General features: G+C 37.8%; 2 protein-coding genes across 4 annotated transcripts in view; both read left to right on the forward strand.

Annotated features, from left to right (window-relative positions):
• The first annotated feature begins 12,451 nt into the window (after nt 1-12,451).
• Nucleotides 12,452-19,157, forward strand: LOC111622673 (proclotting enzyme-like). Its single transcript, XM_023365094.1, has 7 exons — nt 12,452-12,657; nt 12,730-13,026; nt 14,896-14,972; nt 17,174-17,292; nt 17,358-17,635; nt 17,708-17,853; nt 18,914-19,157. Exons 1-7 carry the CDS (start codon nt 12,585-12,587, stop codon nt 19,085-19,087), a joined length of 1,164 nt encoding a protein of 387 aa, XP_023220862.1. The 5' UTR covers nt 12,452-12,584; the 3' UTR covers nt 19,088-19,157.
• A 3,843-nt stretch (nt 19,158-23,000) lies between these two features.
• The window catches only part of LOC111622679 (protein FMC1 homolog), a 25,923-nt gene continuing 25,425 nt past the window's right edge, over nt 23,001-23,498 (forward strand). For all 3 annotated transcript variants that reach the window (XM_023365103.1, XM_023365105.1, XM_023365104.1), the window contains exon 1: nt 23,001-23,122. In XM_023365103.1, the coding sequence (XP_023220871.1) occupies nt 23,036-23,122 (87 nt within the window). In that variant the 5' untranslated portion in view covers nt 23,001-23,035. The remainder of the gene's footprint in view (nt 23,123-23,498) is intronic.

The following is a 23,498-nucleotide window of genomic DNA, read 5'->3' on the forward strand; positions in this document are numbered from 1 at the left end:
TAGTGATGACATCGAGTCCAAAAGAAAGACATGATAGTGATGTTTTAGGCCTATATAAACAAAAGACAGGTGTAGAAGCCATCAATAAATCTTCATTCGTATTCTAATTTTAATAGTGCAGAATATTATATAAATTACCAAACTATGTAGAGCCAATCTGAGTGTCATAAGAAATGTAATTTCTCGTGTCAAAAAATACAAAACTATTTCATTCCAAATTCTATTTCTCACTATACCGAATCAAATAAAATTGTATATCACACTTTGTGTTAAAGTTAATAAATTATTTAAAAAATAGTTTGTCTTTATCTGGATTAAATTTCTATGGCTATTTAAATGTATCGGAGGATAAGCTATGATTTTCCTAATTATATTGTTATACATACGTAATACAATAAAACGGTAAAATGCAAATTTATTTACTTATTTTACCATTAGCTATTTACTAAACAGATATATTATACAAGAACATTATGTATAAAACTTTCATTTACAATATGTCGCAATATAACAATTTTAAACATTATAAAAGAGCTTGTCTTAAATTCTTGAAACTAATATCTCAAATACAATAGTAGAGATAACAGAGACTTATCACAATGCTACTAATAACATTAAAATGACAGTAGATTGCATTCTGATGATAGAACTGTCATTTTTATGTTACCAGTAGCAGGGTGATAAGTCTACTGTATTATTTGAGATATTCGTTTTAACAGTTTTAAACAGATATCTATTTAAAACTTGTATTAATCATTTATCCACATCATCGTCTGTAATTTAAAATAATTACGTTATTAACTTTTTTATAAATCAAATATACTTTTTCTTTCTTTACGCATGATATAAAATTAAAAAATGTAATTACGAATAAGATTTTTTTTCACAGAACAGTAGAAAAAAGTTACAAAAACGCTTGAAAACGGAAAAACTATCTATTAACCAAATAGATAAACTTCTCGCCTAACAGCGACTCTCGGGACAGCTATCGACAGCCTGAGGCATTAACTATACTTGAGANCCAAGTAGAAAAAAGTTGATATTTAAAACTTTTTATTTTATCCTTGGCTATTAGTTATAACAATAAAATAAATTTAATTTATAGTACAGTATATATTAATATTAATAAGTGCCTACTATTTCAATTCACATACTTTGCACAAAGGGCAAGGGCCTCGCAAAGATCTGCCGCCCAGAGCCTCGCAATGGATAAGGCCGCCGCTGATTCTATTCTAATTATATTAATCTCCAGTTATTCAATATAAGAAAATAATAACACGGCAATTTGGAAACTAACTTTAGCATTTGTCTTTATAAAGAATTCTCTAATATGCCCGGCAATATTTCTTCAGAATGTACGAAAACGATAACTTATTTCTGGTTAAAATACTTCCATCATATTTTAATTTCAGTGGAGAACACCAAAAGTATCTTACGACAGCGGTTAGCCAGTTTTAAATAATTTAGTGTATTGTTATACTTTGCAACTACCATCTTATCATGCTGTAACGTTTCGTAACGCATATCCACGATCCCCTTAACTGCAATAAGGAATAATGCACAACACTGTATACCGAACCTTACATCATTTTATTAATACATGTTTAATTTACAAAATAGCTCTAATTAACTCCTAGCTCTGCAATAACCTCTCCTCTCCCATGCCGGGAGAACAATTTCGAAAAATTCTTTTTTAGTGTACAGTTTCCTGACGTACTCCTATGTATAAAGCAAATTTCAACTTTCAACTCCTAGCTCTGCGTTATTGTTGTATTGGGTTTAGTCGGTTGACAGCGGTGGCTGTGTATTATGCCGGGCCAGAGTCAAGGCGTAGTGACCAAAACAAGACAAAAATTAAACAAGTCTGTCAGTGTGTGTGTCTGTATTCAGGAATTTCCTATAATATGATATGTGTTCAATATAGTGGCATTCTGTAGTGTGATGTGTGTGTTTCGATTCAATTGTAATATTGTGTAGCGCGTATGGTAAGACACCTAAAGAGGAGAGAACGCCAGGTACAATAAGCACCCTATCCATTCTCCACAGATGCCTTATTTCCTGGGCGAGTTCCGTGTACTTGTTGACTTTTTCAGTGCGTGTGTTTTGTATACTGTGAGCGATTGGAATGGATATGTCTATAATGTATGTGATTTTATTCTGTTGTCAATGAGTGTGATGTCTGATCTGTTGTGGTAAATTGTTTTATCTGTGATTATTTCTCTGTCGTAGTACAGTTTGTGCGTGTTGTTTTCCAATACTGTCTGTGGAATGTATTTGTAGAATGGTTCGTGGATGTCTAATAATTTGTGTTTGTTTGCAAGCGCTCGGTGTATTATATTTACTACTTGATTATGTCTATGTAAATAATCTGTCTGTGCCAAGAGCTTGGAACCAGAAGTGATGCGTTGTATAGTTTTTGGCATGATACGACATTTTTTGTATGTTTCATTTGTGAGTGTTGTATCTTTGAGTATGTGTTTTCTGTAGATTTTAGTATTTATGACCTGATCCTGTATGGCAATCATGAATAACTTAAAGAAATATCCCTGAGCTAACTAGCTGTTTTGTCAACAAAATCCTCGGACAGCTCGCAGGGATGCCTGTCATGGAGTTCCTTTTGAACCAACGATTGCTTAATGATATCTATGCTTTTCATATGTTGTTGTGTCCATACGTTGCTAGTGTAAGTTTAATGGTGTGAGTCTGCTAGAGTCGGTGCTTTATGTAACTGTGATGTTTCTTGTTTTTTGTAGAAAAACTTTAGGAGTGTCTGTATTTGTTTGTAGTGAAAGTTAGCTATGTCAATCAAGCCACTTCCGTCATCTTTAAGTGGAAGGGTTAGTCTTTCTATGGCGGATTTAGGATAATGTCGTTTATGTTTAGTAAGTGTTGTTTTTCTATGGAGTTACTCGACATCTGTGGGAGTCCAATGTATAACTATAAAATAATAAGTGAATACTATGACGACATATTTTTGGTTTGCTTAAAAGTGCTAAATTTCAAACTACATGTACTAGTAGGAGCTAGATGTACTCTACACGATGACATAAAAATCAGCTGCTAAAGTTAAAAACACTGTGCGGCTGATTTATTATGGTTAAAAGCCACAACTTCTGGATGTTAATAAATACCGAGATGATGATAAGAAAATAAAACTTTCTTTTCATTATATTTATTTATCTTCAATCATCTTATATAAGGAGGTAAAAAAATTATTTACGACGTAGAGAAATGAACTTGGATACTTCTCAACAACATTTAATCATTCGTGAAATTGTTGCGGTTCACGAGATGTCAACATTTTCTAAGAACTAATTTACTAAAAATAATTACTTTGTAATATATTAATAAATCAGTCTTTTTATGAAAATCAAAAATGTTGCAAAGTTAATTATTTTTACAAGAAGCGAAGTGTTAATGAAGTTGACGGTACGTCCTGAATGTTAATATTGCCTTCAGAAATGATAAATTCATTACGAGCTTAAAGTCGATCGAGAAGACCTTCCTTCTTTCCTAACTGATAGAGACCCGATGGATTAATACTCATAACAACAGCTAAAACATTTCTGGTAGTTGCATGTCCCTTATTAACATCAAGCACCCTAACTAAAGCATTCGAACCAATTTCAATTGCAGGAAATTTTGAGTTGGATAGTGAAATCATTTTATGTGCCTGTTTCTTTACGCCGGATTTCGCATATTCTCTTTTAGCATTGATACTGTTCTTTCTTAAACAGAGCTTGCAAGTAACATTTTCACCAAATTCCTCATTCTCGTTGCTTTTTCCGCAGATAACGTGATAATATTCATGACACTATGAACACTTGTGAGTTCGTGAGATTCCGTTTCGCTTCGTGGCCTTTCTGAGTTAGTCTCAATGCGTTGTGGACCTATTTTCGCTCAATAAGCGTTTTCGGTGTTTGAGCTTAACATATGTTCTGTTAGTTTGACCTGTAAAAATCCTAAATACTTATAAAATTCGCCTTCTTCTATGGATTCAATAGCATCTCCATTTCCAAGAAAAAATTTTCTTTCTTCACGACTCATTTTTTTATCTGAATTGTTTTGCATTTGTCTAGGCGAAACTCCATTTATATGTCCTTAATGTATAAATGTGTGATTTGTAGAAGTTGATGAAGTTCTTTTTGTGTAAATGCATAAAGTTTTCTGTCGTCCATGTACATGAGATGTGACAGTGACAACATGTAAACTGTTTTGTTTTTTCACGTAACCATATTGTGTGTTGGTTAATGGGTTCAGGGCTAAGCAGAACCAGAGAGAACTCAGGGAATCTCCATAAAAAATTCCTCGCCTAACGGATATTTCGTTTGTTTGCATGGAAGTGTTATGAATCTTGAGATGTAGTGTTGTTCTCCGTTGTTGCGTAGTGTTTTGGAAGAATGCAATCAGTAATGGATGTATTTTGTGCATATGTAGAATATGTTACAGCGAATTGTGTGAAACACTGTCGAATGCTTTTCTGTTGTCTATATATGCTGTATGTATATTTCTGTGTTGTTTGTGTGCTTGCCGTAAAATGACTGAATCTATGAGTAACTGTTTTTTGCATCCTCTGTAATTTCTATGGCAACCTTTTTGTTGTTCCGTAAGAATGTTGTGTTCTTCAATATGTTTGTATATTTTGTTTGCGATGCAGAATGTCAATTATTTGTAATGTATTGAAAGATATGTAATTGATCTGTATCGTGTGGAGTCTTCAGTATTGTTGTTTTTAGGTTTCAGGTAGGTGATGCCTGAGTGGCGTGTTTTGTAAAGTGATGATGATGTGTGTCTGCTGTTTAGCCAGTTCCTGGCGCAGTGATGTAAACTTTTTAACTTTTTATACCAGAAAACGTAAACGATGTCCACACCAGGTGTCTTCCAGTTGTGTGTTCTGTTAACAACGTAGCAGATATCGTGTAAGTTTATTTTAGCACAGAGCATAAGTTGGCACGTTTTTCAAGTTTTTGTTTTCCTCCGTTGTGTATAACATTCAGCATTGTGTGTAACAGCTCTGGACCAAAGAGAAGAGCAATAAGTTGTAAGTTATTCTTCTCTTGATGTACCACTGAGTTGGGTATCAGTGTTTGTTTTGGTCTATAAAAAAGTTTTTCATTGTTTATAAATAATTTATTTTGTTGTTTTCTAACGAACGGTTTTTTATTGTTTAAGTCTACGCTTGAGTTAACTTAAATCGAAAAATATTTATTTTTAACGGTTATGGACTCATAAATACAAATCAATTGTAAGTAAATTTGACCATCCTATAACGCGGGTTCATATAATGCGGATTCGTATATCGCGGCGAAAAACTTGCGACCGTTTTCGTATAAAGACACTAGAAGAGACTCGTAAAATGCGGTAAAACATCATCGCCGACTCGTGTCGCGACAGGATTGGTCGAATCTGGACTAATATTGGACGAGTAGCCGAACTATTTACACGCTACAGAAAGTTTAGGCGGGTAAGTTGAGTTTACTATCGATTGTACAGTATATAAATTAGGTACTGTAAGTCTAATACAGTACTGTAATTTTATACATTTTTTGTGAAAAACACTTTTCTTATTCAACGGCCAAAAAATTATTTCCATTAATGACGTCTCCAAAGTTCAATGAACTTTTCGCAGAAAAATAACTTATCGGAAAACGCGCCCGCCGTTTGGAGCGCTGCTCCGCGACGAAAAAAGCTTAAGCAATGGCGTCGTCGAACGGTGCACACTCGGTAAGTAATCCTACAATTTTTTGTTTATAGCATAGTTTATAATGATTATTCCCAAAAAATTATACGTGTTTTGGAAATGCTAAGTCAAATTAGTCTAAAATCGATTAATTTTATGGAAGAAAACCTTTAAAATAGCTGTAGTCCGTAAAATACAGACGTGCCGAGCTGTGATTGGCTCATGTATTTAAGTATTCCTACAACGTGACATTCTTATAAAGTGGAACGTATCTACCGCGTTATAAGGGAATCGACTGTATTATTACTTCGTACATAGCTTCTTGTGCATTTCCTATCTTTGTCCATAACTCCGCTTAGTTGCACCATAGAAGAGAAGATGGAATAAAGAGCGCTTACCACCTGCAAGAAATGGAAAGAAATTACTTCTTAAAAACTAATAATAATATTCAATACATACCCTTATTAAGAAGTTTCTCTTGATATAGAAAAATTCGGCAACAGAGATTCCCATTGGCGATCCTTTTAATCTTTTCATAAAACCAATCACCTATGCAAAAACGTCACACGTGATTACACCACAACAAGAATGCACCGCAAAATATAAATCGAAGTGTGTTTAAGCCCACCTTGAATTTGAATTCTGCTCGTATATCAGCGGGGAATACTTTATCAATTGAACTGAAATCGTCGTGTATCTGAAATTGTAAGATAATTTAAATCAGTAAAGACATTTTTCGTGCTAATAAATTAACACGCGAAATCTTTTGCAACATAAATCGTAATTGTTTGCATTTCACGAACTTTTAAAACTCCATGAGTACAAAAAGAAAATATCTCGGTAGTGATTTTTCACCGATAGTCATACTTTCTCTCTGTCATATATAACAGCTAAGAAAACAAAAATAAAACAAGTAATTTTAAAATCTTTGCTTATAAAATTATACCATAAAAAGAGGATTATTATAATCTAAATGTTCACGCTGGTGTGTTAGCTTATTAGGAGATTATCGATTATTAGAAACCTCACTTGCACAAATACAAAATGATATGATTAAATAATATAAACAAATGTCGATTTATAAATACAGTAACTACTTTCGTACCTCAGAAACATACTTATTTTCACAAATTAACAAATTAAAGTATATTTTAAATAAACTAAATATTAATGCTCACCTTTATCATTGCTTTTGATAGTAACCCGGCTATAAGAATAAGTCCAACATTAAACAGCAGAGCAAAGATTATAATGATTATTTTAATATTAAAGTCAATGTGTCCAAAAATAGCGCCATAAGTAAGGAAACAATTGAAATAAAGGAAAGAAGTATAAATTAATGGAATCAGCCAGTAAAATGTTTCGCTGAACATTTGGTAAACTTCCCATAATTCTGTGTGTTTGTTCATAATGATTTGTAACCGGTTTGCCAACATGCCCATTGTAACCGTTGTCTTTGTTAATTCTTCGGATAAATTCGCCAACCTCTTCGACCAAACAAATATACATAAGCCGAAATATAGCAGAAGACATAGAATGTGTCCTACTGCATACAGGTAGAATATTGCTCCGTTAACAGAACATGGAACGGCTTCAAAATCGCTTCCGTTCAGTTTTTTTATTGACGAGTACATCGAAAAAGAGGGCATTAAGGACAGTACCATCGAAGCGAAAAAGGTTAGACTTAAATATTCAACCAAACTCATTTCTATACGGTTTGCAATTTTGTATTCTTCTTCGTAACTATATTTCGAGTAATGCAAATTCAACTTTCTTCTTTTTAAGATGCTAAATTGTAGAGAAATATATGTAGAAAAGAATAGAAGAATCATCGAAGCTAGGGTCGCATTCTCTTTATACATCTTTATTACTCGAAAGCAATAATAATCTGGCATTAACACTTGTAATATGAATTTGAGAGTACTTAACCAAAGATATGCTTCAACAAAATTCGCATAAACTTTAAAATAATTTGATGAAAAACGTTTTCTCTTGTTCTCTCTCTTTATACATTGGGAAGTATCGAGAATATCTATTCCGTATGCTTTTAGAGTAGAGAAGATAGGACCAAATAAGTATAATGGACAACGCTTCATTTTTTCCTCGAAAACGTTTGTGAAGTATCAAAAATCTACTTACTTTCCGTTAATTTTTGAATATTTCTAATACAGTGATACCTCAACTTACGAGCTTTTTGAGATAAACCACCGAATTTTTGCTTTGAGTTGAGAACTAAAATTGTAGTTACGGACATATTCAGACACCCAATCGCTAGTTGGCGCAGCGAACACCACAGCCAACCTTAGACTAAAACTGACGTAATTTCGTCATTGTTATTACTCTTCCAATGTCTGACAGGCTAACTTATAGTAAAGGATGTAATCGAATGATGTAGTTATTAGTTTACTTTCATGTTGCATGCGGCATTACTGTCTCTCATTTCTCTAATTTTCCATGTTTTCTTTTCTATCTAAGCAGCGAACGCGAAACATCCGAAACACGTTTTATTGCAGTACCTTCTATTGTGGTTTTATACACTATTAGTTATTAATAACTTCATTTTTCTTAATTTAAAACATCTAAGAAAACAAACTGCAGTTTTTTGGGAGTCCGGAACGGATTAAACGCATTTCATTTCATTTCAATGCAGAAAATTGATTTTGCAAACGAGTAATTTGAGTTACGACTACTGTCACGGAACGAATTAAACTCATAAGTGTATTATCTTTATTTATGATTGGTTCTGTCTTTCAGATATTATTGTAAGAGCGACTGCATTACTTGATTTGAGCTAGCTATAAGAGATTATACATAATTTACCATTTATATAAGAGGGAATGATCAGTGGCGGCCTTAGGGGGTGGCGAGCAGGGTAATCGCCCGGGGCCTCGCTCTTGGAGGGGCCTCGCGCAACAACCAAGTAGAAAAAAGTTGATATTTAAAACTTTTTATTTTATCCTTGGCTATTAGTTATAACAATAAAATAAATTTAATTTATAGTACAGTATATATTAATATTANGCTGCAAAATTTCACGCTAAATAATAATAATATCTTGTAAAAACTTGAACCACTTCATCATATTTTCGTCGCACCTACGATTCGGACCGATTGAAATGAACACGAAAAGTGTCATCATCTGGACAGTCCTGGATTTCGTGCACAACCTATTGACCTTTTTTTTTCTTGTACGAATCATTCGTATTCATATACACCTCCGATGTCCAATACAGCTGTCATCTAGGTTACTTACGTTACTCCTACCCAAGCCTCGCTAGTCGTTAACTGTAACTGATTTAGAACCGGCACGCACTGCACATTATTCTTCGCATTGCAAAATGACATACGCATGCGTCAGGAACTTCTATTCGAACAAACCTCACCTGCCGTCCGGGTCAGCGATTTTAAAAAGATGGCAACACTAGCACGGAATTTTACTTATTCTGTGACGAAACTGAATTTTAGTTTTTTAAATTGAGATACCTAAATAAGAGGGCGGCGAAATTTTCCTTTGCCCCGGACGGCTGACACCCACGCTACGCCACTGAATAGGAGTAACCTGTCTCTAACGGACAGTCGACTCTTCTTTCGTTGGAACTGGAAAATTGTAGACTATTTATTTCGACCTTAAAACGTTTTTTCGTTAATAAAAAATGGAATAAATCCTGTAATTTCCTATTTTCATTCGTCTCCTCTCTCCTAAAGATTACGCGCTATCGATTGTTATAAAGGGAGGTTTTCTTGGACTTTTATTTCTGTCGAATAAGACTCGACGTAACACAGTAGAATCTAACCTGCAAAAACGGCCACCTCCCAACAGCGGCCATTTTTCGGAACAAAGTAACCTCTAAACAAGGTACCGTTTTTTGTGTTTGCGTCACTGGCCGTTGTTTACAGGTTTGAATGCATTTATGAAAATTTCTTACTCTACTATAAAGTTACTCGCCCGGATGATCTTTCAATTCGATCGTGTCCCGGTAAACCGAATGGTGGTCTCCCCAATGGAGCGTCGAAGCTTTAATGTTGGTGTGAAGACCCAACCGAGGTCCGAATCATGTAAATCGCGATATTCCTATGATTAAATAATAACGATAGATTAATTATGAGAGGGAGAAGAAAATCCCATAATTTAAACAACGCGGCACAAAATGTAGACAACGAGTCTCGGATTACTCGAACACGTGTTAAACTAACTGTCAATGTCAGAATGAAAAGTTATAATTCAGAGTCAAGTGGTCATATGCAGGTAGAACTTTGACCCCAGCTCTCATAAACAGTCAATCTAGGGAAACAATTTCTGAAAAGAGGGAAAGATTTAAGAGAGATAAATCATTGCATATGANGTCTCCGAAAGTGGATGAGGCCGGTACGATTTCGCGCAGTTTTGGTGAAAGGAGGAAGAAGGAAGAAGTTCCCGAAAAGATTCCGGAAACGGTCAACGGAGAGTACGGAAGGTATCGATCCGACCCCCACTTCCTCCCGTTGCGCTTCTTCCCCCGTCGCTCCCATCCGGAATTACGGGGGGTGGTGGGGCGCAACGCGCGGGACTGCGGACTCAACACAGGATCCGACGCCGGATACCGTTTTTAGTCAGTGTCCCGACTCCAGCTTTAGATGGCGCCATCTTTTCGATCGAACGGACATGTCGTCGGTCATCGACCCGATGTGAACTGACAAAAGGTACTCATGTTTTCAAAATTATCTATTTTATGAAGTAAAACGGAACTTTTAAACCGAAAAACACTTATATTTTGTATTTAGGGAAGAGGAAAGGACGAATTAAAGAGGAGAATAGTCGTCACCAACATCCATAGAAGTGCACCGTTTTAAATAAATAGAAGTAACCTGTCTCTAACGGACAGTCGACTCTTCTTTCGTTGAAACTGGAAAATTGTATTTATTTCGACCTTAAAACGTTTTTTCGTTAATAAAAAATGGAATAAATCCTGTAATTTCCTATTTTCATTCGTCTCCTCTCTCCTACAGATTACGCGCTATCGATTGTTATAAAGGGAGGTTTTCTTGGACTTTCATTTCTGTCGAATAAGACTCCACGTAACACAGTAGAATCTAACCTGCAAAAACGGCCACCTCCCAACAGCGGACATTTTTCGGAACAAAGTAACCTCTAAACAAGGTGCCGTTTTTTGTGTTTGCGTCACCGGCCGTTGTTTGCAGGTTTGACTGCATTTATGAAATTTTCTTACTCTACTATAAAGTTACTCGCCCGGATGATCTTCCAATTCGATCGTGTCCCGGTAAATCGAATGGTGGTCTCCCCAATGGAGCGTCGAAGCCTTAATGTTGGCGATTAAAAACGAACGTTACGCATTGTTACGCCATTGAGAGCAGACTACATAGAGTAACGGGTACGGCCGGAAAACTGATTTATGTGTAACTTATACGTATATAATAGTATATAAATTAAGTATATTTATGTTTATGTACTGAATAAATGTTTTATTCGGGACCGTTCGTAAATGGCAAAGACGTGGGGCCTTTTAACTTTATTGGGCCTTCTGTATCTGCGTAATCTTAGCGCCAGGCGTGCAGGCACGAGGAGTTATTTAGTTATTCAGTTATTTAACTGGACGATGCGGATTGGTCATAGAGAAGGTCCCGTCGGTTCGATTGAAATTCAATTCGCAGAACTGCCAAATAATAGAACGAGCAATTTATTAAAAATTTTTTCTTACAAATTGCAAATTTTATAGCAACGCCACGTAACAAGATGACAAGGAACAACAGGAAACGGTGACGAGAAAACAATTGATTTGTTTTTTTTTTATTGTAGCGTAAATGCCGCCCACTTTGGTTATTACATTAACACATTCCTTGTCCCGAGTTACTACTAGTTACACTTATTATATGGCACAGCACGGCAATTTTCTCATAAAAAGTCCTCTCGTGAGAAAGCTAACATCTAACTAGAGGCTAGTTTCCCATAAAAGGTCTTCCCCGGAGGCACTCGTGTATAAGGCAAATGCAATACATGGATCGACCAAGGGTTCCTCTTGACAGATCGCTATTTTTTGTGTTGCCTCAAATCATCAATGCAATCGCACTGTCACCGTGTAACGTGCAAACAGCTGCTATGTTCGATTGTATTATTGATTAATTAATAAATATTTAATCAATAAAACCGAAACTTAAAGTTACATTAATTAATAAAAAATGAATTCAATTCCAAACGAAGATTTCAGAAATTCCCTTGGCGGTATGATTTTTGGTGGCTTTGAATCTCGCTATCTCCCCGAGTGAATCTGTGCATGATCTAGTATAATTTGCAATCCTGTTGGCATATAAACATCCAGTTAAGTTGCATACATGCCTGCTGGCATTTATGCAACTTAACTGGATGTTTACACCCTTTTTGATGAGCAAAACCTAGTTTAAAGTTGTGGCTAAGGAATAAAAACGATAGTTTTCAGCAAGTACGCACACAAGAAACAAACGGCCTGAGCAAAAAGCGGATTGTCGACGATATAAAAGGAAACATAAACAAACATAAAATTCATTGCCTTCTTTAACAACATTTTCCAGCTTTTTCTAATGCTTCGATTGGATTAGCATATTCGTCAGCCATCATCTCATATGCTCAACTCAAAGTGAGTAGAAACTCATATGCTGAGATGGGAAAGCACGTGAGTTATAACTCGAGACTACCAATTTGACGTCGGAGTGTCAGATAGTACCACGTGACATCTTCAACACGTTGGGAGTTGTAACACGAAAAACTCCAGACCCGGTCGAGGTCGTCTTCGGAGCGAGGACCGCTGGCGGACGAGAATCGGCCGCCAGCGGTCCGGGAAATTCCCATCACCGCCTGACGTCACATCGAAGAACCGACGACCTACAAATACCCGAGAGGAAGGACCGGCGGACACATCGGCTGTCGCTCGCCATGATTCTCTGGATCCTTCTTCTCCCTTCCCTCCTGACGCTGGGCGATGCCGCATCCAGGCAACGCAGACAGAGTAAGCGACGCGACTATATCGCACGCGAGTCTCTCTCCTCTCGGATTAAAACACTCTTTTTCTCTCTTTCAGTCTCCTTTCCCGACGAAGACAACTGTCGAACTCCAGACAGGAGAGCGGGTCGATGCGTGGTGTTGACTGATTGTCCCGAATTGGCCCGTATACGAGACCTCAACTTTCTCCGAAGATCCATCTGTGGTTACGAGGGAAACATACCTCGCGTGTGTTGTCCGAGCGGGGATCGGATCGACTCGATCGACACCCGTCCGACTCCCCGACCCCCTTTCAGACCCAACACCCCCAGACCCACTCCTAGACCCACCCCCCGGCCTGTTCCAACGCCCGGAATTAGAACCATTCTACCCGAGGGTGAGTATTCTTTTCTTATTCTCGCGTGCGATTAGCGGCCATCCGCGACGAAATCGCAACGTCATTCGGACATGAAGGCTAAGATGCCTGGAGACGATCGAGCGTGTCGAGCGTCGGCACGTTTATTATTTACGCGCGATCTAAAGTGCGTTTGCGCATTACAGCTCGAATGCGTGTGTGAGAAACTTTACCAATTTTTCGCGTTGCCGTCGCTCCTCGACGAAGCGAGTGCGAACATCGCGAGCGGCGGATGGAAGCGATTTAGAATGAGACGGAAGTTCTTACCGATCCATTTTTCTTATTTCGAAAGCCACGTTATTTGGAGATTTTAATAAAATAATGCAGAAGTTTTCTTGGGCAACAAACGGGAGGAGGAGGGAAAAAGCGACTTCCGGGAAGAAGCGATTCGGCGCGCCGGCGGAAAGGGAAACGTCTCTTTCCACTTAAATTCTGTCGATCGAAAAAAAGAAAACAAAAATATTCTCTCTTCATGGATTCGAACCCTTTCCGACGGCGTCGAGAAGAAGAGAGACGAAATATGGAAATAGGAGAAACGACAAAGTTATACATTTTATGTGAAAAACCTCTCATTGCATTCGTCCATCTGTTGAAATCCTCGAGATATTGCGTACATCTCAAATCTGCATTCACGTGTAGGTGTTTATTCGCCTACTCTGTATTTAACCGTACCTTTCAATAGTAATTTGGAAGGTTTCTTCAAAAATTTCGTCGAAATCCTTTAGCAATCCTCCTCGAGTTCTCAATTTTTCAGCAATTTGTGAAATCTGCGTATGAAATCTACGTTTGTGGGCAATCGATAGACAATTCTTTCTTCAAATTCTTCCATTTTGTTTCCTATTTCAGCATCCCATCCTTCTATAATATAGTTTTTTCCTCTTTGTAAAACTGTAAGAAGGCTTTTTTTTCTTGTATAACCCGCACGAAGAATTAATATCTGGTTTGTTGCTCACATCAAGTATTGTGTTTATATCAGAACCTTTCAAAATTCATGTTTTAGAAACCAGTTTTTATTCTTTTTTAACAACTATCAAGTACTAAACATTCGCATTTCAAGGTCTGTAAAGACAAGTTATACTTATTTTAGGTATATTATTTTATCCCGGTTATTCGGCAATCGTTTGACCTCTGACATTGATCGTAGGACGTCGACCTGTACTTTGTCGAATGTATCTAACGTGTAAGAATTAATTTTGTAGAACTACAAATGGATAAAGAGGTGAGGCGTGATCTTTCCATCCTTTCTGATTCCAAATCGTTCATTCTGGTTGTATTAGTCCGTGAACAATTTCAAATCTGACAAGGAATCACACAAGAAACAGGCCGTACGTACAGAACCTACTGCACCTTCGATGGTCGAGGTGAAGGGTTAACAGAACGAAAGTCGTGCTCATTATTGCCAAAAAGTGGCCGTAGACAGCAGGGGAGTCGGATTTTCACGTAAACTTCACAAGCAGCAGATTAGGAAGGACCTCGCGTTATAAGCTGTATAACATGTAACAAGCCCTTCTCCTCATCAAACAATGATACCTGGGAGGAAAAGTGCTGCTGTATGTTATACAGTGACACGTTACTCAATTATCGCGAGACTAGGCATCCTGGAAGGCCCACCTGTTTACTCAGTTGTCCCCTTCCAGGTCATTCTTACATTACTGACACTTTTAAGTCTGGTGTTTAAAAAGCGTAAGCAAAGGTCTCGTGTGTTTGTGTTAATTTCTTAACGCGTACTTAAAGTTATATTATAGATTTAATGCGTTTATAGCGCGTTATTTAGCTTAAAAATTAGTTTTTAGGCGAGTGGAGGATGGAAGAGAGAGCGAAAGTATAATCTGAGGTCCTTTATCTTTTCAGACTGCGGTCGCAGCGACAAAACCGCAAGCAAGATCATCGGCGGCCGGAAATCGGAATTGGGTGCATGGCCTTGGCTGGTGAGTCTCGTGTTTCGTTTATTTATTTAATTTCGAATACTTCGATAGTAAATAGGGAAAATTTACATTGTATACTTGCCTATCTCCACACTAATTTGCAGTTAACGCGACAGAAAAAAGTTCTGACGGACAGGGAACCACCATAACACTAGTCGCGGGTTCGCAACCGACTGACCGCGTGGATTTTTCCAGTTTTACTCACGTGTCTAAATTTTAAATAGGGTCATATCTCTACAAAAAGTCCTCTGGAAGACACTCGCTTTGACAGATTGCCTACGCGTTGCGTTGCCTTCATCAATTCATCCGCCCAATTTATCCTTTCCTGTAGCAGCAGCCTTCGACGGGTGTTTTCTGCCGTATTTCGTGTGGATGATTCGAAATTAGAATTGTAATTGATAGGAAAATGTGGGTCTGTTTATGGCCTGCGGGCTCGTTACAAATATTTGCTGATACTGATTATTGATTTAAAGTATTACAAAGTAACTGTCTCTGCTCTTGTATAGAGTTAACCTTTACGAAAGTATGTAACTTCCATACTCCGTTATACGAATCTAACGAGTTCCTTATATCGGGAGGTGTTGTACGTTACTTCCTGTATGAAAATTCTAACCCACGACACTAAAAAAGCGCAGAAAACTTCTTACGTATCAATCGACGATTCCCTATTGTTATGTTTTATATCTTCAGAAGATTTTGCATGCCACCCCTGACCTGTAGAAACAAGTGGCATTTGATGATAGGGAAGCTGTATTTCCATAAAAATTTTAAACAAATACTGGAAATGACAAAAATAAACAGTTTATTTATTTTAAGTTTAAAATAGACAAATGACACGAAACAAAGTTTCCTCTGACTGAGTGTTTCTTGCGAATGTACGAATTCGCTCTACGGTTGAAAAACTGCACTCAACAGATGCACTCGTAGATGGTACAGTAAACATTAATGACATTAAATCGTATAATTCTTTTAGTACACCATTGTTCGGATCGTCATTAATTAATTATAATATGTTTTATGTTGTTTTATGACTTGCCAATATAGTCTGGACATGAATATAAATACAGTTGTCCCTCTATAGTCCGACGTTTTTTAATCCGACATGCTCAGTAGTCCGACGCACCTCCCGTCAAGGTACCCGTCCCCGTTACGTGTCTGCTTGCACAGAAGCATGTCGCGATGTGAATCTCCCCATCCAATTCTTACTCGATGACACACATTTCGTGTGTTTTATGTGAGCAGTTCTGTTCGAACAGTTGGAGTAGAGAATATTGTAAGTTACTGCTAGCAAAACAATGCGAAATATGTAATTATTTTCGGTAATCCGGACACTTTTGGTAATCTGACACACCTTTGGTCCCATACCTGTCAGATTATCAAGGGACAACTGTATTGCGATTCACTACGTAATTTATGTAAATCAAACAATTCTCCATAAAATTGGCTTAATTTAAAGAATTAAAACACGCTTCTGAAAATTATTTTTCACAATATTTAAAATTCGAAAGATTTTATGTCTGAAAATCTGAAAAATACAATAGCAATGTTATCATTGTTTCTCACGTGTATATAAATTTGCAATAAAATATATAATGCGGTTATAAAAAAAATATTAATTTTAAGTAATTCAAAGCACGTTAAAATATGAATATAAAGTATTTATATTTTAGAAAACAGAAGGGAAGCAGCGCTTCCACAGATTCGATGGACGACACGTCACTGGTAGAAACCTAGTTGTGGGTGCGTGTTTTCTCATAAGGATCTTTCAGGTGCCATAGGATGCAGAAACAAGAAATTACATGGGAATAAGTCTCGTGAATACAGGATTGCTGTACAATATTTGCAGCGTATAGCACTTATTACGATAGGAACCGATCAGCAATTATGGGTGCTGGTCACAAGAAACCATAAAAGATGCAATAGACCATTGGTTAATGCAATATGATGCAATAAACCATTGGTTGGCTTCGATCAAATGGTCCGAATGGACCATGTGACCCAAGCCATGCCTTTCATGTGTGAATTTTTGGAAAAATTCACACGTGAAAAGCACGCCTTCGGCAGATTGCTCTTGTGTCGTATTATCTTATCCCACGTTGCGATCATGCGCACGCTGTTTTTACTTCTAGCCAAACGAAGCACTTGCCTTGCTGGTATAAAATCAACTATAAAAGATTCCACTAAGATTTGTTCCCCCCTTTTAGGCGGCCGTGTATTTGACCAGGAGCGGCCTGACCAGAGGAACCGATTGCGGGGGCGCTCTAGTATCCATTCGACACGTCATAACTGCCTCACACTGCGTGATAGACAGTAGAGGAAATGTGTAAGTATGAAATTTTTCTTGTACTTCTTTTATTACTTTGCAAATAACTTACTTTGCGTACGCAGAATGAATCCGTCCAGCCTGACCGTTCGGTTAGGCGAGCACAAGTTGAACGACGACTCAGACGGAGCCAACCCGGTCGACTTTCGAGTACGAGATATCAGGAGTCACCCCGATTTTGTTCGAAGAACGTTCAAGAACGACATCGCCATTTTGGTTCTAGAAGGAACGGTCCGATTCGGCGAATTCATTAGACCCATTTGTCTTCCCTACGATCAGCTGAGGAACGAAGATCCTACGGGAAGGAACGCCTTCGTGGCAGGATGGGGAACTACGGCTTTCAGTCAGTGCGATTTCACTCCTTTTTTTCATGTATTTATTCAGTACGTTTTTTCTTAATCTTCGCGTTTTATAGACGGAAACTTCAATCCCGAATTGACGGAGATCCAGATTCCAATTTGGACTAACAATGAGTGTCGCCAGGTTTTTCAACGAGAGGTGCCCATCACCGGAGAGTACATCTGCGCGGGTGTACGCGATGGCAGCAAGGATTCTTGTCAGGTGAGAAGAATTCGGGCGTTTTTACTCTGTCGGACGGTCGCGTGCTAAAGTTCTAGCTTACTGCCCTGGAGGATCCGAGCTCGAATTCCACTTAGACTACATAATTCATCGTGGATGGTAAAGAGCGGCGAGTCGTCTTCTGTTCGGTTGCTCATTTCGTCACAAGACCCATAAAATAAGCGTAATGGCCAGCCATTAGGACCGGTAAACATTAGAACCAAAATGGTGGAAATTGTCGTCTTAATCTTGCCGAATTGGACAATCAAACAATCGAATTATTCGCAGAATATTTTCTAGTGATGCACCGAATAGTGATTTTGCCGAATACCGAATACCGAACATTCGGCTACGCTCTTGGCCGAAGCGCCGAATATTTGGCGGCCGAATGTTCGGCAAAATATGTGTACATTTCGCGGGTGATATGTTACGACCTGATACATTACGGTGGGTGCGGTGGCGACACTGCGGGCACATTTGTTTTATTTGCGAGTAGATCATGTCACAACATGCATTATTTGTTCATTGCTACATCAAATTGCGTTACTAATTATTACTAAAAAACATCACTGTATCACTTTATATGAAAACTGTTCGCCTAGATTGGACGGCAGACCTTTACAAGTGGTGGTCAGCAAACGCAAAACAGTATCCAAGCCTGACAGAATTCGCTAAGATTTATCTATCGTCTCCCAGCAGTAATGTATATAGTGAGAGGCTATTTTCAGAAGCAGGTATAGTTTATGAGGAAAAGCGCAATCGTTTGCTATCAACAAATGCTGAAAAAATTGTTTTCATTCATCACAACTTACCACTGATAGATTTTAAGTATTAAATGTAATAATTTATGATTAAAATAAATACGTTTTTGAGTAATATGTGCGGTTTTTTTTTCATGATTTGGTATTCGGTATTCGGCCGAATGTTGCGTACTATTCGGCCGAATACCGAATATTAAAAAAAGTAGCCGAATAGGCCGAATACCGAATAGTAGCCGAATATTCGTGGCATCTCTAATATTTTCCAGAAACTAAAAAACGATAATGTTTTTGTTTTTCTGTAGGGAGATTCGGGAGGACCTCTGATGCTTCCGGCCGAGAGATCGACTACGGATTTATCACGATATTATATAATCGGGGTGGTGTCGTTTGGCAAGAGATGCGCCACTCCCGGTTATCCGGGAGTATACACACGAGTCACCGAATACCTGGACTGGATCGCAGACAACTTGGTTTAGAACACTGCCTTCTCTGTTATTTATTTTTTCCTTGTATCGCTTTATTTTAAAAATAAAATCGACTATTTCACGCGAAGGTGTCATCTTTCAATTCACATTCTTTAAGGTTCCGCCAAATTACTCTCAAAATTATTTGGGGTACGCAGGAGTGTTTCATGTGTAACAGATAATAAACGTTTCTATTATGAAGTAAACAGAAGTTATCCTCATCAGCCGAATAAGAAGTAGCCACAGTTACGTCACGTCATCGTCTTTTTTAACACTTTAGGCCTTGTTGGCACTGAGAGTGCCTTTTGGTAGCAAACCCATTATGGGTTAGTCCAGGCCTAAAATGAGGACTGTTGAGTTGTAAGGGTGAGTGAGGCCCGACTTACCCGGATGACCATACCTGTGATTTGAAAAATTCCTAAGGTTTTTCGACTCGTCAACATGTTTCTGGCAGGTGTTGACAACCGGCAGTCCTTGGACACGTGTTTAATAATTGTTTCGATTAAACTCTATCATTACTGACCGTATTATTTAATGTTGCTTTTTGAAGTAAGTAAAGTCCACAGTGTACCTGATATAATTTTAGCGGCGACAATCATTTTAAAAGATAATGAGTGACGTATGTGTGTAATTTTGTATCAGCAATCGTGTCGACACTTTCTATTCACGCTTTAGCAATTTAAAATTAAGCTAAAATTACACAGTGTCTTAACGGGGAGAAACAATGTGATTTTCTTGGCAATAATATCCAAATGTAACAGTACGCAGGGAGGAGCTGCACCACCTTCTGAGAGGTTCCACGCGGCAAAAGCAATATGGCTTCTTTGAAGAAAACAGCGAGTATATTTCAAACGAAAAATGAATTAATTCAGCAATTAACTTACAAGAAATCAGAGATAAAATGTACTTTTATCGTTTATAAAGTTATGAAATCAAGGCCCTTAGTCTCGAGTTTTTCGTGTTACAACTCTCAACGTGTTGAAGGTGTCACGTGGTACCATCTCACACACTCATGTACGTTTACTCACGTGTCTAAAACACGATCAGAAGAACTGATTGCGGGCGCGCTGTAGTATCCAGTCGACACATTATAACTGCCTCACACTGCGTGATGGACAGTAGAGGAAATGTGTAAGTATGGAATTTTTCTTGTACTTTCAGGTGCCATCGATATGCAGAAACAAGAAATTACATGGGGATAAGCCTCGTGAATATAGTATTGCTGCACGATATTTGCACTGTATAGCACTCATTACGATAGGAACCGATCAGCACTTATGGGTGCTGGTCACAAGACACCAGAAAAGATGCAATAGACTATTGGTTGGCTTCGATTAGACGGTCCTTGTAATGTCAAATCGGTAGTCTCGAGTTTTATAACTCACGTGCTTTCCCATCTCACCATGTAAGTTGCTACTCACGTTGAGTTGAGCATGTGAGATCGCTACATGAAAGCGAAAATGGCTGACAAATACGCTATTCTGATCGCAATCGAAGCGTTAGAAAGAGCCGAAAGTGTTGTTTAAGAAGGCAACGAATTTTTCGACTACGAGTAGATGCCATTTCTTTTCATGTCAAGTCAACACTAATAAAAAAAATTTAATTCATAACTGATAAAATTATACAGCAAATTTTTCCAAAAATAAAAAGAAGTATCTAATTCATCGAAAAATAGAATTAAAATAATAGTAAATTACAGTATATGTATAAATTATTAAAAGCATTGACACCATATTGAGATTATTTATTAATCAGAAGTGTTAAGTTCTGATTAATAAATAATGTTAAGTGTACAATACAGTACTTAGCCAGGTATTGTACTTGTCAAGTACTCGGTGCTTAATCCTGTCATTGTACTACAGTACAGTGTTATACCTGGTAAGTACTTCGTGATTCTTACACCGCTATTATTATTGCGTAATTGCTAGTTTATAACGTCCTGGCACAGAATGGTGATCCTAACGACACCTCAATGTAACGATTTGTCATCGTTTCAACTTTACATAAATAGACCCCTCTTAATTAGGTCCGAATACTCGACTGGACAGCAAGATCCTTCCGTTTTCTACGGTATTTCACGACAAAATCTTGGTCATTTCAACGTCGTTATTTCGGGGGGTGGTCTTCGAATAAATTCAACAACTTTTACGCGATGTTGAGTGATTACACCAAAGGTGTATAGTGTCGTCTTTTAGGTAGAGTCCTGGATTTTGATGGTTTCTAGTGACTTTTTCTTTACTCCACTAGATCTGTCCTACAAGTGTTTTTTTTTTAATTTTTTTGTTAAAATATAGCTTATTTGGGGTTACATCACTTTATTTTAAGGTTTTCGGGTAAAAAGTGAAATGGGAGAGATCGAGGAGATTTAAAATTTTGAGAATTTTTTCATTTTGTGAGGTCCTTTGACTGACTCGTTAGTAACGCGTCTGGTCAACGACTGCAAGCAGAAAAGTAGTGGAAATGACTGCGTTGGCCGCTAGAGGCGCTTCGAACGTTTGGGTTCTGCTACAGTGTGAAAACGGTAGAAGGCGTTTTATTTTAGTCGTTTGATCTTAGTGACTAAATGACTAGAAATCAATCTTTGTATTAATTAATTCATTTAGTTATTAGAATCTAATCGTTAAGGCATTTTAGTAATTTAGATTTTACTCATTTAATCATTAGCAAACATGCCAACGTGCTTTGTTCCCGGTAAAATTCCGAATATCCTGGTGAAAAGACGATAAAAGGCGTTTTTTTGAAAATTCGTTTGGAACGCTGGAGAAGATTCGTTTCACACGAAGATTAAAATTAGCCGCAAAGACTCGTGTATGGAACGACCATCTTGAGGATCAATTGTTAATAAAATCGTTCGGTCACACAATCGATGGCCAATTAGTGCAGATTGCACGCGATAGATGGACACTTTTCCATCTAAATTCCCCAATTGTCCATCTATGCATTACATTGTCTCGAAAGCGACTATGTCCATTGGAGAGAAAAGCGCAGTTGTCTCCATGAAGAAACAACTTGATCCCTGGTAGAACACGTGTTTTACTAACGAATGCGCGTTGTGGAATCTGCGAATATCTGAGGTTTGATATCCGCAGGGGTGAATGAAAAATGATTGCCACAAAAAGGAGGAGACCAGTACGATATATTATTTAACAAACTTTATGCACCAAATATATATTTATAATTGAATCACAATACGATAGGTCGGCTTAAGCCTGGCACGTGGCAGCTTACACAAAGCACAAAGGGTCTACACAAGACAATCGAAGGACACACCTTCACTGTTGCACGCCAGGAACCAGAATGAATGGTTTCCGGTTCCCCACTATATATAACTCCTCCACCACTCTCACCGTGCTGCCACACAAAAACCGCCCAAAACACAAATAAAACCGCGCGTACAGCAATCGCGACGATCGTTTACNAATATATTTAAGAGTTTACGACCACTGTGATGGGTGAGACGTTGTTGAAACAACAAAAGTTATGCATTCCATCACATACATAAACACTGTCGTAATTCGCCAAGTGCAAATCAGCAAATTCGTAAAATTTTTTTTTATTTTGAACAATCCAGATAATCGAAAATCCGGATAATAGAGGTCCGGATAATGGAGGTTATACTGTATGTGGAAAGAAGTGATCCACTACCCTGTACTTGTAATGACAGTGACAGAAGTACGACGACGTATACAAACTCACATTAACCGATTAACGTATACATTTTTTTTTTACACGTGAAATAAATCAATAAAACACAATCAAAAGATTATAAAAAATTTCAAGTTTGGTATAGGTGTAAGAAAAAGTCACGGCGTTGACCATTTTTGTCAATTGTTTATTTTTTTTCTTTTGTTAGTTTCTTTAAAATGTCAACAAAAAAAAAAAAAAAAAACAAAAGAAAGATCCGCCGAGCGCCTCTAGTGGCGAGTATTCTTTCTGGCAAGTGGCACGTGACTTGAAGAGATGGCGGCTGCCTTAGGTTCCATAGAGATGAAAGTCGTTCCTGTGTTGAGAGGAATTTTCAGAGAATTGAGGAGAGCTACTAAAAAAGTGAGTGAAACTTTACCTTTTCTGACGTAAGATTTTCCAAGTACAACGACTGAACTATCGCAGTGTTCTTATTAATTAATTAAAATACTTAAAACCCACCAAGGGCAAGTATCGAACTGGTTAATGTCCAGATACGTGGACCGTCATGGCGGCACTTCCTGTTTCAGCCTCGAAACCAGACGGTTTGCAGACGTGTCACGTGACGCACCGACGCACGTTCTAACCTAACCTAACCTATTCTAATAAATTAGCATAATTATTACCAATTATATTATTAGAATAGGTTAGGTTAGGTTAGAACGTGCGTCCCCACTGTTTGCTTTCTTGTCTTTGCTGGAATCGGCGATCAGCCGCCATGAGTGTACGTATCTGGACT

The sequence above is a fragment of the Centruroides sculpturatus genome, unplaced genomic scaffold, assembly GCF_000671375.1.
Source record: "Centruroides sculpturatus isolate CEXI.00-Female unplaced genomic scaffold, Cexi_2.0 scaffold168, whole genome shotgun sequence".
NCBI classification, from domain to species: domain Eukaryota; kingdom Metazoa; phylum Arthropoda; class Arachnida; order Scorpiones; family Buthidae; genus Centruroides; species Centruroides sculpturatus.

Excerpts from the sequence above, each read along its gene's own strand:
- LOC111622673 (XM_023365094.1), top strand. The coding sequence starts at position 12,585 with ATGATTCTCTGGATCCTTCTTCTCCCTTCCCTCCTGACGCTGGGCGAT. Across the intron at positions 12,658-12,729 it reads ATCCAGGCAACGCAGACAGA|TCTCCTTTCCCGACGAAGAC; the intron begins GTAAGCGACGCG and ends TCTCTCTTTCAG. Across the intron at positions 17,636-17,707 it reads ATGGGGAACTACGGCTTTCA|ACGGAAACTTCAATCCCGAA; the intron begins GTCAGTGCGATT and ends CGCGTTTTATAG.